Source organism: Rattus rattus, chromosome 14, assembly GCF_011064425.1.
Source record: "Rattus rattus isolate New Zealand chromosome 14, Rrattus_CSIRO_v1, whole genome shotgun sequence".
Taxonomy (NCBI): domain Eukaryota; kingdom Metazoa; phylum Chordata; class Mammalia; order Rodentia; family Muridae; genus Rattus; species Rattus rattus.
This window is the reverse complement of record NC_046167.1, coordinates 52,901,871-52,919,753: the sequence shown is the minus strand read 5'-3', so window position 1 is coordinate 52,919,753 and position 17,883 is coordinate 52,901,871. Positions and strand designations below refer to the sequence as shown.

General features: G+C 45.8%; 1 protein-coding gene and 1 long non-coding RNA gene across 3 annotated transcripts in view; one reads left to right on the top strand and one right to left on the bottom strand.

Annotated features, from left to right (window-relative positions):
* Positions 1-9,946, bottom strand: part of LOC116883338 — a 59,803-nt gene extending 49,857 nt beyond the window's left edge. Inside the window, exon 1 of the long non-coding RNA XR_004385749.1 lies at positions 9,869-9,946. This is a non-coding gene — a long non-coding RNA (uncharacterized LOC116883338). The remainder of the gene's footprint in view (positions 1-9,868) is intronic.
* A 5,529-nt stretch (positions 9,947-15,475) lies between these two features.
* Slc22a23 (solute carrier family 22 member 23) overlaps positions 15,476-17,883 on the top strand; it is a 168,040-nt gene continuing 165,632 nt past the window's right edge. Inside the window, exons 1-2 of one of the 2 annotated variants that reach the window (XM_032884405.1) lie at positions 15,476-15,978; positions 16,180-16,870. In XM_032884405.1, coding sequence (XP_032740296.1) covers positions 16,232-16,870 — 639 coding nt within the window. In that variant the 5' untranslated portion in view covers positions 15,476-15,978; positions 16,180-16,231. Of the gene's footprint in view, positions 16,871-17,883 lie in introns of both variants that reach the window. The other variant, XM_032884406.1, reaches the window with a different exon arrangement.

The window sequence follows — 17,883 nt, the reverse complement described above, 5'->3', positions numbered from 1 at the left end:
CTTTCTCATTAGCCCATGACTAGAAATTTTGATAGGAATCCAGATTTGCTTCTTTAACATATCGGTGAACTTATATAAAACTCCCAACGAAGACGAGGTGGGGTGATCATTTTTAAAGTAACTGGATGAGAGAGCAGGGCTGTATCTCAGTGGTAATCACCTACCATGCATGAAGCCCTGGGTTCAATCTAAAAAGAAAAAAATCTGGGGAAAATAAACCTTGAATGAAGACTAAAGGCAAAACCCTAGAATAATCCATAGGCTTATACACTCTATGGTGTATAATCTCTGTAAAATGGTGCTGGGATATCCAAGGCTCTATCCTGGCTGCTTTCTTGCCTCCTGGTTTCCCGTGGATGGTTGATCCCCAAGGACTACAAATGAAGCATTGGGTGAATGAAGGCAAGGACAGAGGTGGTTCATCTGAGTCTGTAGGGAATTCTCTTTCCAACAGTGGGACTTCCTAAACATCCCCCTGCAGTCAAAGCAGAGAGGAGGATTTAGGATTCTAGTCTCTATGACCTCTGCACCAGGGAACTATATCTCAAGCAGACACAAAGAGAAAACAGGCAGGTTATCAGGAACTCTCACTGTGCAGAGCTCTATCTGGTTCCCCAAGAAAGAATTAATGGTAGATTAATGGCTAGGGACATGATTGTTGAAAAGTATATGGGCATACATGTAGTAAAGTCTCCAGAGACATGTGAATGACAGCCTGGAGAGCAGAAGTAGACAGGATCCTAGAGGGGAACAATTGGGGTTTCCTAGGGTCACTAGTGCTAGAGCAGAGTTAGCCAGTGTCCCCATCACTGTGACAAACTACCTGACAGAAACAATTTAAAGGGAAGGAGAGGTTGACTTAGGTTCATGGTCACTTGGCTCAGAGTTCCCAGGGGTCAGCTTGGACAAAACATCACAGTGGAAAAGCATGATAGAAGAAAGCCAATCACCGCATAGCAGCCAGGAAAGAGAGAGGAGGGGAAGGAGAGGGAGAGAGAAAAGAAGACCAGAGGGTCTGGGGACAAGATGTACCTTCCATATCCCCTTACTAATCACATCTTTCAACTCAGTAGTTTCCATTGCCTTCTAGTCATGAGGTCAAACTATTCACCCATTCACCCATTGCAGAGTTCCCTTGACGCAGTCATTTCCCAAAAGTCCTATCAGCTGGCAACCTAAGCCTTAAAAAATGAGCCCTCGGAAGAGGTTTCAAACCATAGCAGGCAGAGGGGGGAAGGAAGCCAGTTTCAGAGCAGATTCAAGCCAGGGAAGCTTGGTGGGTCCACATTTCTACAGAGAGAAAGGGCAGGACATTCCACAGAAGATCAGTTTCTCAGATCTAGACAAGGGTGTCCCGCCCAGTTCTTGTCTGCTATGACAGGTGGCAAAGGGTACTGTGTGAGAATCCTCAGTGTAGGTCTGAGACAGATCTGCATTTCTGTTTGGAATCAGTCTATGAAGCTGTTAACTATTCTTCCTTGTTTTTTTTGTTTTGTTTTGTGCTCTTATTCATTATTACAAACTTTCTGTAAATCCAGCTAGACTTGGAGGGGAATAAGGAAACTAGGGAACCTAAAGGAGACTGCAGGGAGATTACAATGATGATAAAGTATTTTGATAGACAAGGTAGAGGGAGTTATCTCCTGAGTTCCAGAAGGCATTTACTGGTTGTGAAGATGCGTACAAGTTACAAATGTCAGTGCTGTCCACCGAGGGCAATGGTGACTTTCTTGCTTGTCCTGCCATCCCTAGACCCAAAGCGTTCCATGACTTCCACCACGCTCAAACCTTCTTTTCACCTTCCCAAAAGCTACACATTTGCCGTCTAACTACCGAGTCTGGTCAGTAGGAGGGGAACCTGGGAACTGTTTGTATTTGGTCTAGCATTTGTCATGAACAAGATGCCAGGACCTGCACATTTCAAGATGAAGTTCTCATCCTCAGATGTCTCCTGTACCGTGTGTGAAGACACCACCCTAGCACATGAAGCCTAGAGTAATTCTGTGTACGGGCTAAGCCTTTGCTTGTCATTAAGTCCTCTCCCCCCATTACTCATAGCAGAAATTTTTTGTCATCTCTGGAACTGTGCCAACAGTCAGTCCAAAGACTCATGATTGCTCACCAGGCGAGATTGACTATGGTAGCCAATACAGCTACAGAGCTTCTGCAAAGCCTTTACTGTTGTTAAGAGCGAGTGCCCTTGTCACAGAGCAGAGCCTAGTGCTCCCTTCATGACTGCATGGGGGACTTTAAGTGAGACAGTCTTTATGGGAAGGTGGTCAACTACTCACAGAGCCGTAGCCATGTGGATTATTAAGATTACTCGGCTGGGGAAAGGTTGATAGACAGCCAGGAGTTAGAGTTGAACAGAGGTCAGAAGTTCGGGAGTGCTACCGTTACACAGTAGGGTAATTGTAAATACCACTTTAAGAAGCCAAAAGAATTTTATGGAGATATAATGACACGATAAATGTTTGATGAGATGGGTATATGTAAGATGTTTAAACACCCCATAATGGTTGTCTGTGTGTGTATATATATATATTCTCAAATGTTACATGGTATATCATAAATATTTATTACTTTTGTTTTTATGTGTCAGTTGGAAAATAAATTTAACTGGCAGTCTTAATGACACAGCCTAGAATCCCAGCTACTGGGAAGACCAAGGCTGGAAGATAAATTCGAGATCTGCTTGGGGAACAGTGTGAGTTCAGGATGACCCCAGGCAATTTAGTGAATGAAATTTTACGTCAAAAAATAACAAAGTGCTAGGGAATTTCACTCAGTATACAGAAATCACCTAGCATCCACAAGACTGTGGATTTAAGATGGTCTTAGTGACCCAAGCCTTTAATCCCAGCACTTGGAGGAAGAGGCCAGCCTGATCTACATAGTGAGTTCCAGGGCAGCCAGGGCTACATGTAATTAGACCTTGTTTCAGCAGGGAGGAAAAGACTGGATTTAGTTCCGTTTTTAAATTAATTAACCTAAAAATTGTGGTGTGTGTGTATGTATTCGCATGTGTCTATGTGTTCAAATATGTATGGGCATATGTGTGTGAGCACACACATATGTGTGTAGAGGCCAAAGATTAGCATTAGGTGTCTTTCAAGTACAGCAAGTACTTTATCCCCTTAGCCATCTTGCCAGCCCCTAATTAAGTTAAATTATTTTATATTAATGTGTATGAATGTTTTGCCTACATGTGTACCATGGTGTGTGTGTGTGTGTGTGTGTGTGTGTGTGTGTGTGTGTGTGTGTGTGTGTGTGTGTGTGTGTGTGTGTGTGTGTGTGTGTGTGTGTGTGTGTGTGTGTGTGTGTGTGTGTTATGTGATGCCTGTAGGCCAAAAGAAGGCATTGGATCCCCTAGAACTGGAATACGTATGTTGTGTCTCACTATGTGGGTGCTAGTAATCAAACCCATGACCTATAGAAGAACAGCAAGTGCTCTAAAATGTGGAGCCATCTCCCCATCACATCACTGGAAGAGGCACATAGGTTATAGAAAAATTACTAAGGCAAGGTATCTCATCACACATCTGTAATCTTAGCACTCAGGGGATCTCCAGTTCAAGATCAGCCTGTGCTATATAGCAAAACTCTCAAAACCAATCAAACAACTGTGAAGCGATGAGGCAAGGAAGGTAAGTTGGAACTAGGAACCATAATTCCCTTAGCATGGTTGACAAATTGGGGTCAGGAAGTGGGTTGCTCCATGGAGTAGTTCTGTTGGGGAGGACTCTCTTTTAATAGTTGTTAGAGATATTTTCTACCACTAAGCTGTACCCCACTGCCAGCCTTCTACTCTTGATGCCAGGAGGGTCTGATCTCCTTTTGGGAGCCAGAAAAACATAGTGGTCTGGACCAGCAAACCTTTGCTACCATAGAGTCTGGCCTCATGCAGTTGTCTCAACCTCTCTGCCTAACTGAACTGTAGAATTATTTAGCAGAGCTAATGGAATGAAATGTCCTCTGGGGACTCCATCCTCTTCTCCATGTGACTGTTGTTAGATTCTGACCCTAGCTTTATAGTGATGAAGAATCGTACATGATCAATATAGATACTTTAAACACTTCTGAAAATGACTCACTATTAAGGAATATTTCTATATCATCGGATCATCCCTAATTCAAAATTCTAAACCCCGAACTTTGTGAGCAGCAACACAATGCAACAATGCTAGTGTTTTCTACATAAAATTAGTTAAAACATTACATTCAGGCTCCAAAGTACATATGAAACAAATTATTTTTAATTAACACTTATTTATATATTTAGTGTATGCCTGTACATGTGTGGTGTGCTTGGGCCATGGAGCACAAGTAAAAGATCAGAAGACAACTTTGTGGGAACTGGTTCTTTCCTCCCATTATGTGGGTACCAGGGATTAAACTTAGGGTGTCAGGTTTGACAACAAGTGCCTGTACCTGATGAGGCATCTCACTAGCCCAAAATAAACTTTGTGTTTAGACTTGGGTCTCATCGCCCAAATATTTTCATATAAATATTTATTATATATTTATATATGCAAGTGTGATGTCTGCTGGGGTCTGTAAAAGAACCCCTCTACTGAAATTGTGTGTGTGTGTGTGTGTGTGTGTGTGTGTGTGTGTGTGTGTGTGTGTGTGTGTGCGCTACACATGCAGCAAAATAAATCCTCCCACTGAGCATGAGCAAGAGGACAGTGGAGAAAAAGAGCAAAAGCCTGAGACGGAAGAAGCTAGGATTCCACCTTGACAGAAGCCATGCAAATCGCAGCTTCTGGGCTGCTGAGCTAACCAATGCCCTTCTTCCTACAGCCGCTTTATCCTGAGTTTTCTGTGATGTGTGTGTAAAAACAGTACTGATGCATACACAAGAGACAGGATGCCTATAGACTGATGGCCGTTTAGACAAGTATAAAAACCGATTTAAACTAAGTTCATCCTTAGACACCGGCATGTAAAGTATTCCCTTTTGCTTGTTACTTGTGTCCTGAAAGACTATGAGCCTTAGTCTAACTTCATAGGAACAAAGGCTATTCCATGGCCTCTCAGATGATGCTTTTTTCAGCCCTAGGTTCTTTTCCTAACAGCAACCCAAGGACAGTCTTTTTAGATGGGTGACCTGGAGCCCAGGAGCCACAGTGCTAGCTTCTAAAATAGCACCTGGCTCAGCCAGTGGCAGTCAGAGCCAACAGACTTCACTGCTGCACAGTAGACGCGTTCTTGATGACACCTAGAAAGGTGTCATTTTCAGAAAGTGAGGTACAGCCTCCTCTATAAACATCAGTCCTGCTTGTTCTGGAAAAAAAACAAAAAAAACAAAAAACAAAAAAACCCAGTCCCTATGTTTGAGAATGGACCTCTGAGTGCTGTGAGATTGACGAATGAAGCAAATAGCTCCATCATCGGTAGAGCATAGCCCATAGGGGACTTGCTGACAGGAGCATACATAGTAGCAGCAAGACCATTGATCCCCATAATGTGAGTTAAAAGAAGAGGTTGATCAGGTTAGAGATGAGTCTATTCAGGTGGTTTATCTCAAGTCAAGGTCAAAGATATCGGTCACGTGTTTGGTGTACCAGGGTCTGGCTAGAAAGCTTCCCATCCTACTCAAACGCATTTGTGTGCTAGTTATTTTTTATTTTGCTATCATAAAACCCGTCACCAAAGCAATTTACGGAAGGAGTTTATTTTGGCTTTTTGGTTCCAGAGAGATGGGAGTCCACCATGGCCAGGAAGCATGGCAATCAGCAGCAGGCACGGTGGCAGGAGCAGGAAGCTGAGAGAGTACATCTTCAACCCCAAGCCCAAAGCAGAGAGTGAACTGGAAGTGGCAGTCAAAGTTTAAACTCTCATGCCCACTTCCTACTCCAGTGAGATCACACTTCCTGAGCCTCTTCTAAACAGTGCCACCAATGGGGAACCAAGTGTTCAAATGACCAAGACTACAGGGGGTATTTTTCCATTCAGACAACCACAGATTGATTTTTGTTTCTTCAGGTTTATTTTTGCATTCATTCATTCTAATTAATTAATTAATTAATTAAAAGTGCTGAGGATTGAACCAGGACCCTGCACCTGATAGGCAAGTGCCCCACTGTTGACCACACTCCCAACTTTTGCTTTTGTTCATTTATTACTTGCTGGAAAATTATGGGCAAAACTGACTAGGGTCACTCAGTTATGTCAAGCTGAATCCCAAACCATACCTAGATTATGTACTCAAGAAAAATGATTTTTTTATTAGTACAGAGACCTCTCCTGGGTTCACAGTATTTCTATTCACAATGGCCCCAAAGTGTAAATAACTAAAATGCTCACAAACAGGGGGCCAGATAACAGCATATGGCATGATGTGGCATGTTCATACGGTCAATACCAGTTAGCCGCAAAGGGGGATGAAATGCTGGTACAGGCAACAGAGAAGTAGATCTCACAAGCCGTGTTGAGACGCAGACATGAAAAGCGTGTGTTGCCTGCTTCTACTTCTTCTTCAGAGTTCTAGAGCAGGCAGATTTAATCTGCAGTTTAAGAAAGCCGACCAGCACTTGTCTGGTCATGTATTCCTACATGAGTGTCACGTAGGAGGAGGAGATTGGTTACAAAGGACACAACAGACCATTCTGCAGGCCAGTGACATGTTTTGCTCTTATTTAGATGTCAGCGGTGCGTATATCCATCGTCATCAAACTGAGCATTTGAATCATGCATATGAGTTGTACTTCAATTAACTCGGGTGGTTAAATCTGGTATTTCTCTATAGATCTCTCCCTTTTCTTTTAGATGTATTTCTATACATATTCATACACACATACATACATACACATACATAAACATGTATGTGGCTTGCCTGCATGTATGTCTACATACCACATGCATGCCTGGTCAGAAGAGAGGGTCACATCTGCTAATACTGGATACACGTGCTGGAAACTGAACCTAGATCCTCTGAGAGAGCAACACAACCCATGCTCTTAAGCACTGAGCCATCTCATCTCGGAATCCTTAGACTTTTCCTTGTAGAAGTTTGTGGTATTCAAAAGGTAATCAACTTCAAATTTAGCTCATACTGTCGGAGGTTTCAGGCCATGGCCATTTGCACCTTGTTGCCTCTGCGTCTGTACAAAGCAGCACATCCTCAAGCAAAAGGGTGGAAGAGGAAGTAGCTTACCTGACAGCAGCCCAATAAACAGGGAGATAACAAGGAGGCCAATAACAAAATTCTTAACAAGAATCCGCCAAAGGCTGTTCACCTAGACAATTCGGCCTGCTCTACGATGCTACAACCCCCAGTATCGTTTTCAAGGGCATGCCACTTCTTTTCACTATGCCTTACCCTCTAAAGGTTCATAACATTCCAAAAGGATCATGGGCTGGGGACTAAAACCTTTTACAGTAGCCATGGGGAACATTCCAGATCCAAATTAGAGCAATTGCTGGCAGTAAATCACATTGTGGAAAAGCTACTCACCATCCAGACACATAGATCTTACACATTCCGCACACACCGTTGTCTTCATCTCCTTGGGGCTTTCACTCCCACTGTTCCTCTGACTTGGAAGATACTGTGCCCTCTTCTCTCTGGAAAATACTATTTGCCATTCCATTCTTCCTTCCTCCCGTCATTCAGCAAATACTACTAAGTGCCAGGCCCTGTGACATCCAATAGGGCTACACAGAAGTTGTAAATAAATCAGGGGCTCTAGCCTTTAGGGGCATATACCAGAAAATGGAGTTTTACTCAAATGCAGACAGGTTTATATTCACAGGATTTTTGTGGCTAATAAAAAGACCATCAAAGAGCATTTGCTTGGAAGCTACAGCCTGCTTTGTCACACTACCTAGAAAATGGGCTGGTCCTTCCGGACCCCTGCATTTTGCAGCTTCCCCAGAGGTTCCCTGTTAGGTTTAAAAAAAAAAAAAACGGAATCACCGAGGAACTTGACAAGACAGAGGAAGTTTCAAGAAACAAAAGAAGAGCTTGTCTTTAAACGTGTGCTCAGAGCTGAGTGTGGTGATACGCCCTTGTAATGTTGGCCCTTGAGCAGCTGAGACAGGAGGAGAAAGAGCTCAAGGTCACGCTCAGCTACATAGTGAACTCCAAGTTGGCCGGGACTACATGAGACCTAAGACCTGACTCAAACAAACAGATGAATAAATACATAAACAAAACAAGTACACACCCAAGTCTATGGGGGAAATGTGGCTAGAACGTGATCGAATCTGGAAACACACAGGCAAATGTAACAAGAAAGACTTCAAGTTGTTCCTCCTAAGTCCCCAGTTTAGGAACCAACTAAGGAAGTGCTCGTAGGTTTTTGTACTCTAGCCTGGCCTTGCTTCCGACAACGTCTTTCCTGGCAGAAAGTCACCGTGTAGCCCATCCTCAGGGACGAGGGGGTCATGTCCTACCTTCTTGAGAGCTGAGCCTCTTTGTAAGTGATGATTCTTAGGCATTAAAGATCAGCACTTCTGTCTTTATCCCCATTTATTTCACTAGCTTTGAAGTTAGCAGACAAACTAATCTCTCAGTTTATATTTTCATTAGATCTGTATCATTCTATCTGTTCTTACTCGTGCCTCTCTCCTGTGCCCCCTCTTGCTGACCTTCCCCCTCTCCCCAGCTCCCTTCCCCTCCGGCTTTCAAGTCACCTCTATGTCATCATCCTTTCTTCCTGTCTCCCATCCCTGATTTAAGATTCCTCCTTCCTCGCTTGTAGTCCTCTTTCTATATGACCTACACACACACACACACACACACACACACACACACACACACACACACTTCAAAACTAGACTATGGGTATGAGAAAAAATACGTGCTATTTGTCTTTCTGCGTCTGGCTTACATACATACTTATTATATAATAATTATATACATAATGATCTCTTGCTCTATTTACTTTCCTACAGATGTTGTGAGTTCATTTATTCTAGTGATGGAATAAAATTATTTGTTGTATATGGACTGTGTGTGTCCATTCATCCGTAGGTGGACGTGTGGGCTGACTCCATTTCTTAGCTGTCGTGACCAGTACAACAATAAACATGAGTGTGCAAATATCTCTGCGGCATGTTCTCAGTCACTCACTTGTGATATTTATTCATTTATTTGACCACTAATTTTTATCAATATAGACTTGCAACCATGCTATGCTCTGGGCTGTCATCCTATGGTATTTACTGCTCAGGCTTCCCAGAGCTCAAGCACTCGTTTTGCCAGCTCTTTCAGTCAGCTCTTGGTCCATATAACGTACTCCATATGTGGCATCTGTGGGGGAATATGCACAACTTCCTTGCTTCCTGGCACTCCATGATGCCCTAGAATCACCCTGTATGTTTCCTACTGCAGCCCCAGAATCAGACATTTCACCAAGGAGCCCTGTCTTCTTCCGTGGAGAATGGTATTAGTTCTAGATGCCTTTGTTGATAGTATTGCACTGAATTGCTTTATCAGTAGAAAAAATGTTCTAGTAGTTCAAAATTTCATCTTTTAAAAAAATCCATTATCGGGGTCTTCAGAGATGGCTTGGCAGTTAAGAACACTGGCTGTTCTTGCAGAGGACCTATGTCTGGTTCCCATCACCCACATGGTAGTTCATAACCATCTATAACTTCTCATTCTAGGAGATCTGATGCCTTCTGAACTCTGTGGGGACACAGGCGAAACACATATATACATAAGATATAATGATGATGACGATAATTTTAAAGTTCAGTGACAATATCTCAATTACTTTACACACTTGAAGTGTTTGCTACAGAAACAATACAATTTAATTAGGACCCCTCTAAGAAGGCCCACAGTTTAAGCTGGAAACACAAAGCAATAGTAATTAAGTTTTCAATCCATAAATGGGGTTAGTCCATGACCACTCACCTCCTGAGTTCTCCCCTCTCAACACTGATGCTCAGTGGAGATGCATCCTGCTACACACAAGCTTCAAGTGGACATTTATCAGCCAGACATAGTTCATTTTTCAACCAAGAAAAGTCTTTCATTACTCAAGTTATGCAGTCAGCACCACTGAGAGTAAAACCTTCGTCTAGAGCTGAAGTGGCTTAGTAGCAGTACAGTCGCTTAGTTTGCTCCAGGCCCTAGCTTCCACCTCCAGCACCTCAAAGAAAGAGAAAGGCATTTTTTACCTAGTGTTATGTACGCCATTTTCAGCCTAAACTGTGAGATGGATTAAGGATTTATTAGTTATTTAGTTAGGTTTTTGAGTCAGGGTTTCTCTGTGTAGCCTTGGTTTTTCTGGAACTTATTCTGTCGACTAGGCTAGCCTTGAACTCAGAAATCCATGAAGTGCCCTTAGAAGGTTGTAAATTAAATATAATTATTCGTATAGCAGAAATGATAAGGATGAACAGGTAAAGTCACCAAATGGCATGCTCTAACAGTTGAAACTTCTCAGGAGGCTGAAACAAAAACAGGATCATGAGTTCAATACTAGCCTGGGTTACATGGTCTCTGCTTCTAAAACGAATAAACAAGTATGTAAGGTTTATCTCAAAAACAACAGAAAGACATGGGGTAAAGTGTGTAGTTTCAGAAGGTGTTTTCTGGGTTGACAGTTTACTTAGTCTTTTAGGGGTATTGATTATCTTTCTGTAGGTTCTAGTCATTGAAAGAAATTTATTCACTGGGGTTAGATTTTATTAGAAAAAGTTTAGACCAATGCTGGAGGGGGTGTGTGTGGGTGTTTTCTTTATCTCTCTTTCAGAAGGAAGAGGTAGAGACAGAGAGTTAAAAAGCATTTACTCATCTTAGGAAGTGAAAATTCCTTGCCCTAAATCTCCGTTACTTTATTGTCCTTCCCCAAAGCCTTCATGGCACTGGTAATCTACACTTTGCTCACCCATAACCAAAACCCAAATTCAGGGAGAATATTTAAAGTCTACCAGTAAGGCCCGGTCTGGAAATCCATTTCATGCTCCCCCTCCCCTTACACACACACACATACACACACACACACACACACACACACACACACACACACACACACACACACACACACGCAACAGATTTCTTACCAAAAAAAATCCGAAATACTAATTTCTACATACACTTGATAGGAGAGAAATTTTTTTTAACTCAATAAAACAGTTAAGTGGGTTTTGTTTTTTTGGATTTTGTTTTGTTTTGTTTTTGTTTTTGTGTTTTTGAGACAGAGTTTGTCTGCATAGCCCTGGCTGTCCTGGAACTCCTCCTATAAACCAGGCTGGCACTGAACTCACAGAGATCTGCTTGCCTCTGCCTCTGCCTCTGCCTCTGCCTCTGCCTCTGCCTCTGCCTCTGCCTCTGCCTCTGCCTCTGCCTCTGCCTCTGCCTCTGCCTCCTGCCTCTGCCTCTGCCTCTGCCTCTGCCTCTGCCTCTGCCTCTGCCTCTGCCTCTGCCTCTGCCTCTGCCTCTGCCTCTGCCTCTGCTGGGATTAAAAACATTCACCACCCTTGCTTGGCTTGAAATTAAGTTTTAGCCAAACATTTTAAAGCAATTGGGCCCTGCTGATACCCACTTGTAGGGGAGTAGCTTTTTTGCATGGAAGACATTGTAATCTTCACACGATTTGTGAACAGGAAGTATGAAGTTGGCTTGCAGTAGACAGGCAGGTGGCTTCTCCTCCAGGTAATACCTGCAGCTTTCCTTGGGAGAGCTTGTGTGACATTTTTATTACTTCTGCTGCCACAGAATGAAAGTAGCTTTTTCATTTTGATTTACGATAGGTTTTGTAAATGTCAAATTCCTTGTTAAAGAGTAAGGGTTGACATTCCAGAAGCCAAAGGATGATAAAAAATAATGTTTGAATACGATCTACACAGCTATAGCTGGGAGCAGCTGCTGTTCATCACAATACGGGAACACTCATCGAAAGCAAGGTAACCTATCTTTCAAGTAAGCATCTGAAGGGAAGAAATTAAGTTACCATAGAATGATACAGTATGTGATTTTCCCACTTATAATCCCAGTATAATGAAAATGAATAAATGAGTACAAACAATCCAAAATACATTTGGAATGACATGGTTCCTGATTAAAGTTATTTAACCCTGATACCAATTCCTTGGCATTAACTTTTAAAGTTGGATGTCCCTCAGTTTTATAGGTAAGTCAAAATCATTTTTTGTCCTCCTGATATATTCAAGGGGGAAAAAAATTATCCAAGCATATAACCGACTAGGTTGCATGATATTTTCATTATCTTAGGTTTTGAGGATTGCAGAGTGATAGATTACTTAACAGAATGTCAAAGGAAGAGAGATGACTCAGCTTCTTGATGTGCACTCTGGATGCTAATGTGCACTAGGGTCAGGAACTCAGATGGAGATGTTTGCAGGGGCCAGCTGATGACGTGCATGCGTGCCAGGCAGCAATAAAGACAGGCTGGGTAACCCTTGCCTGCTCACTGTATTTCAAGGGAGCATGGCCCATAAATACAGGGCAAGGAAAAGGTCAGACACCTGCTACGTTAGGAGAATTCCCAAACACATTTTAAAAACAGGCTCAACTCTTCCATTTTGAAATGTTGGTGGCGATGGCTTTTGGAAACCTGGCATGCATAGTCTGCAAGCTGCACTTCATCTGCAAAACCAACGACAATGTCCTATCCGGAGTGATCCACTCCCCACAGTAGCTCGCGAGGCGTGGAATTGTCAAGTTCATCTGAATTCTTGTGTTGGCTCAGCTGAGGACTTTGTTTGAGAGATTAAACAAATATTAAAAGCTCCCTTAATGACTTAAGAATCAAAGTAAAGCCTGTTGTAGGTCTTAATAGAGGGCATGGCCAGATGATCACAGCTGGGCGCACTCAGTCCCTCCACAAATACATACTGAGAATCTCGCTTGTGCCAGGTACTGCTATCACTCCCAGGAATACTGCTGAGCAAGAGAACCACCGTGAGGTGCTTACATTCAGGAGGTAGAAGGTAGCAAAACCAGTAGGTAAGCAAGGCAAACAACTAATAGCAAAGGCCATCCAGAAAATTAGGGGTGGAGCTGCTGCTAGTCCAATACAACACACTTCTATATACCAGCTGGGGGACCTTTAAACACTCACCTTGGAGGCCTTCTTCCACTCTGGAATATCAATTTTGCTTTACTCCTTTGTTCTAGGGCTCATCCTGAGGTCACCTGTGGTGCATTTTAATAAACAGAAGGCCAGATTATTTTAAATTAGTTACATTTTAATCGTCTTGACTAGATTTGGGAGAAATGTTGATCCAAGAGGGATTTAGGGAAACCCCTAATCTAATCAGTAACTTAATTACAACGCCTGGGTTGAGGCTGCCACTGCTACTGCTACTGCTGTTGCTGCTACTGCTGTTGCTGCTGCTGCTGCTGCTACTGCTGCTGCTGCTGCTGCTGCTGCTGAATTCCAAATATTTGGGGTTGGAATTCAGCTCTTGCTTTAGACGGCACCATTTTTCAGCTTGTCTCCAAAAATCTTAGAATGTACCACTTGAGGATTATTGCTAGAGTTTAGAATAAGAATAAAGAACTTTAAAATGAAGGTACTTCTGGGCCATGGCTGTGCCCACCTTATAAACATACGTTAACAACTAGCTTTTCTTTAAAAGGCAAACAGACCTCATTTTATAGCCACTACTCTTTTTAAGGTTCTAAACTTTATTTTATTGTATATATTTAATGTGTACAGGATGTTTTGGTATATACATGTATAGTAAAGTACTAGTCGAACAGTATCTGTCACTCCTTTTCGACAAACACCTTTGTAAACTCTTCTGTGGTTGGTAATCTGTCCCTGCATGTTGAAATGAAAGAACCCTGGAGGTTAGATGAGTAGGGATCTAAAACCAGTGGTTTGTCGAGCATCTAAGGCTCCCTTCATCTCGGCCCTAGATGAAAGAATTGAATGACTGTGGACCTGAAAGCAAACCCCTCCGAAGTCCCCCATGATTGTTATCTCAATTAGACAAGCCATTGTTAAGATCAGTGACTGTGTTTTGCAATGAGTTACAGAACTTCAGCTGGGCTCCTAGTGAGCAGATGGGCAAAGGAAGCAGCACCAGACACCGAGCAGGCTTCCTTTGAAAGAATCAACACGGAAGGGGAGTGAAAGAAAGCCTGGCCTATTGCATTTCAGTTCAGATAAGAAAATGTAAGTTGTGTGCAATGGGTGGAGTCGGTAATAAATATCTAATATTTGCTCATTGAGTGTTGACTCTGTTCTGTTGGGGGTGGGGGTCAGCAATTCCCAAGTATTAGCTCCTCAAGTGAGAAGGAAGGGAAGAAAAGTTAAACCAACCAATAAGGTGAAATTGAAGAAGAAGAGGAGGAAGAGGAGGAGGGAGCAAGAGGGGAGGGGGAGGGGGAGATCACATGTATTGACAGGGTGCACTGTCACTCCCAACTGATTTCTAAAATAACACTTTATTAGAGTATAATCATTATACAGCGCGATGGGTCTCATAATGACATTCTCATTCAAGTATGTCATTAAATATGCTTAAATTAACAGACTGGGTTTCCTAGACCTCTAGTGTCCTCTGCAGCCTGTGTCTCTTCCGTCTATTGTTATCCAATCTCCTCTTCCCAGCCACACAGGAGAGTTCACAGTTGGGTTCCCCAAAGTCCAGCTCTCTGGCAGTCTTCAGAAATAGTTCCCTCCACGTGCCAGAATTTCAGCAGTAAGTACATGTTGACTGGAACACTGAGCTGCATGCTTTAAAAAAAAAAAGTCTCCCACTAAATTATACAACATGCAGCTGAGCAAATATTGGAAATGCTTAGAGGATGCATCCCATACGTGTACTCGCAGGATATGCTTTTGGAAAGAGAAGGCTAGCTTCTTCCCCTGTGCTAAATAAGACCAGAGATAGATTGCTCCATTTAAGATTTCCATTAATTCCATTAATAAACTTCTCAGGATATGAAATGTCTCCAGAATGTAGTGAGGCTAAGCTGAAAGCCGCATAATTCTCACTGGTGTCAAGCCCAGCAAGCAGGAGAAGATATGCTAAGGCGGCCGTTTGCCGCAGGGCTGGTGTTATTTATATAGTGCTAGCTGGGCAAGGGCTGGCTCTGGAGTCTGGAGTGCCGAGAGCATTTGGATCTCCTGTGAGGTGTAGATGTGTGCGCCTGTGCACACAGCATGGGAATTATGAATCCGAGACCTTGGGGAGGGGGTGGGGCAGGCCGCCCTCATTCACGTTTGTATCGAGTGTGTGGCTCCCCTTCAAGGTATAGCCATCCAGCATTGTGTTTATTTGACATTCATTCTGGAGCACAGAAAGAAATGGCGATTTGGGGCGGGTGCTGCAGTGGGTCGCGTGTGACCCAGCGTTGGAGGGGCTGTCAACCTAAAATTGTCAAATATGTTTCCTTGCTCCTGACCCGTGCCCATAAAAAGCAGCCTTATTTGAGTCTGGAAGAAGCACAGAAGGTTGTTCTGGAAGGCAGGCAACGCTTGGGCTCAGGACCAGGAGTGGGGTGCCAGCCACCGGGCACCTCGGAAACGAAGAGAGGTCACGGAGAGCCGGTGTGCCCTGGGCGGGGTTCCTTGCGGTTGTGGGACTTGAGACTGGCAGACGACCCTATCCCCTCATTCCCCGCCAGTGCGGACTCCTTGGGGACCCCTGTCCAGCCCAGAGACCGCCGGGGATCTTGCGTCGGCCCGGGTGTCCCTCTCCCCGCCCCTGCGTCTGTCCAGGCGGCCGCGACGCAGCCCGGCTGGAGGGGGCGCTCGTGCGCAGGAGCGGCGCAGCAGGTGCCGCGGTTACCTCCACCTCGGCGGGGGGAGAGGGGGCGGGCCGGGGCGGGAGGCGGAGGCCGGCTCGGTGAGCCGAGAGCGCGGCCGGCTCCCCAGGCTGGCTGCGAGCTCGCGGCTTCCGGGAGCGCCCGAAGTCCGTGGAGGACCTCCTAACCCGCGGCCGCCCGCGGCTCCAGCACAACGCGCACCGGTGCCCGCAGGGCCCTGAGTCGCGACAAGGGCGCGGGTCCGGCTCCTCCTCCTCCCCGGCCAGCGCGCAGCAGCGGAGAGCCTCGGAGCTCGGCGGGCGCCCGGGCCGCGGCGCGGATGAACCGCGGAGGCTAAGGGCTCGAACGGCTTCTGCCCGGCGCCCAGGGCGAGGGGCTGCGCGGGTGACATGGGGGTGGCCTGACTCGCCGGGCCCGGAGCATTCTCTCCGGCCGCGGGCCCTCCTCCTCGGCGGCGGCGCTGTGCCCGGGCGCCCGCCGAGCTCCGCCGCGCTCTATGCGCCTCTGCGGGCGCCGCGGGCCCTGGCCATGGCGATAGACCGGCGGCGCGAGGCGGCGGGTAGTGGTGCCGGGCGGCAGCCGGCTCCGGCGGAGGAGAACGGCTCCCTGCCGCCCGGGGACGCGGCGGCCTCGGCGCCCCTCGGGGGTCGCGCGGGCTCCGGTGGCAGCGCGGAGATCCAGCCGCTGCCTGCGCTGCACCCCAGCGGCGGCCCGCACTCGAGCTGCTGTGCGGCAGCAGCCGCCCCGAGCCTCCTGTTGCTGGACTACGATGGCTCTGTGCTGCCCTTCCTCGGGGGCCTGGGCGGCGGCTACCAGAAGACCCTGGTGGTGCTCACCTGGATTCCGGCGCTGTTCATCGGCTTCAGCCAGTTCTCGGACTCCTTTCTTCTGGACCAGCCCAACTTCTGGTGCCACGGGGCCGGCAAAGGCACCGAGCTGGCGGGTGCCACTGTCACCGGCCGATGGGGTGACATGGGCAACTGGACCAGCCCCTCAGCCACCCCTTTCGCCACTGCCTCCTGGGGGACCACAAGCAATCGAAGCAACAGCAGCGACACACCACCCCTCCCGTCCCCTCCAGGCAAAGGGAACAACGACTCAAATTGCGAGTGCCACGCGTGGGACTACGGCATCCGCACTGGCCTCGTCCAAAACGTGGTCAGCAAGGTAAGGATCACGACCGCTGCGTCCCCGCGTTCTTCTTGTCAGCCTTTTTCTTCCGACCTCGGTCGCATCTCTCTGCTCTCCATCTCTTTCTCTGCAGACTTAGGTCCCAGACTTACCCAGCTGAGGAACCTGAAATGTTAGCCTGTGTACGCACAAACCCCGCATTGACTGGGCTCCCGGCTGTCCCCCAAATGAGATGCTCTTACTTGGATGTAAAGCCAAGCTTTTTGCCGCCCTCTGCGGTGCCGGTGACGCTGCATCTGCTTCAAAGAGACCGATTTAGCCTTTTCTAATTTCCACCCAAACTCCTGTCCCAGCGCACATATGGAAAGGGCGCCCCTTCTCGGAAGGTTCAAATCCTCTCCTCTATCTACCTAGGTGTCAGTCACTGATGGCTCAGCAGCGGCCTTGGAAGACTCAGTCCCTCTTCTAGGTCTGCTCCTTGGAGCCAGGACATAGCTGTGGCCCTGTGTTTCCCACTAAATAACTACCCATGAAAAATAGTGTTCTACTCTCAGATAATCTTTCCAGCAGACGTCAGCCACTCCACACGTGCCTTGAGCAGATTAAAGCCAGTTGAAGAATCCAAGTTACAGACAAAGAAGCAGAGCCCTTTAAAAAGTTTCCTTGCAAAAAAAAAAAAAAAAAAAAAAAAAAGTTTCCTTGCTACCCCAGGCCCCATCCCAACCATGCTCTGTCCTTTCCAGAGATCTGACTGTAGAGTTCAATGTTGGGGTACTCCCTCAAATACTTTCTCAGGACTTCAGTAAATAGTCCCACAGCATAGGAGGATGTGGGAAGCATGCAGAGTGTCTTTGCTGCTCGTGTACAGCAGCTGCTCTGGTCTGAGGCATTGAGACCTGGTTCCCGCTTTCTCCTCCCTGACCCTTGCAAAGGTCTTGCATTCTGTGTAATACAGCAGGAGTGTTCCTGGAGAGATGTATGTCACCCAGAAAATGGACAGTACTGTTAGACAATCATGATCCCAGGTACCCATAATTTTCACTTTTCTT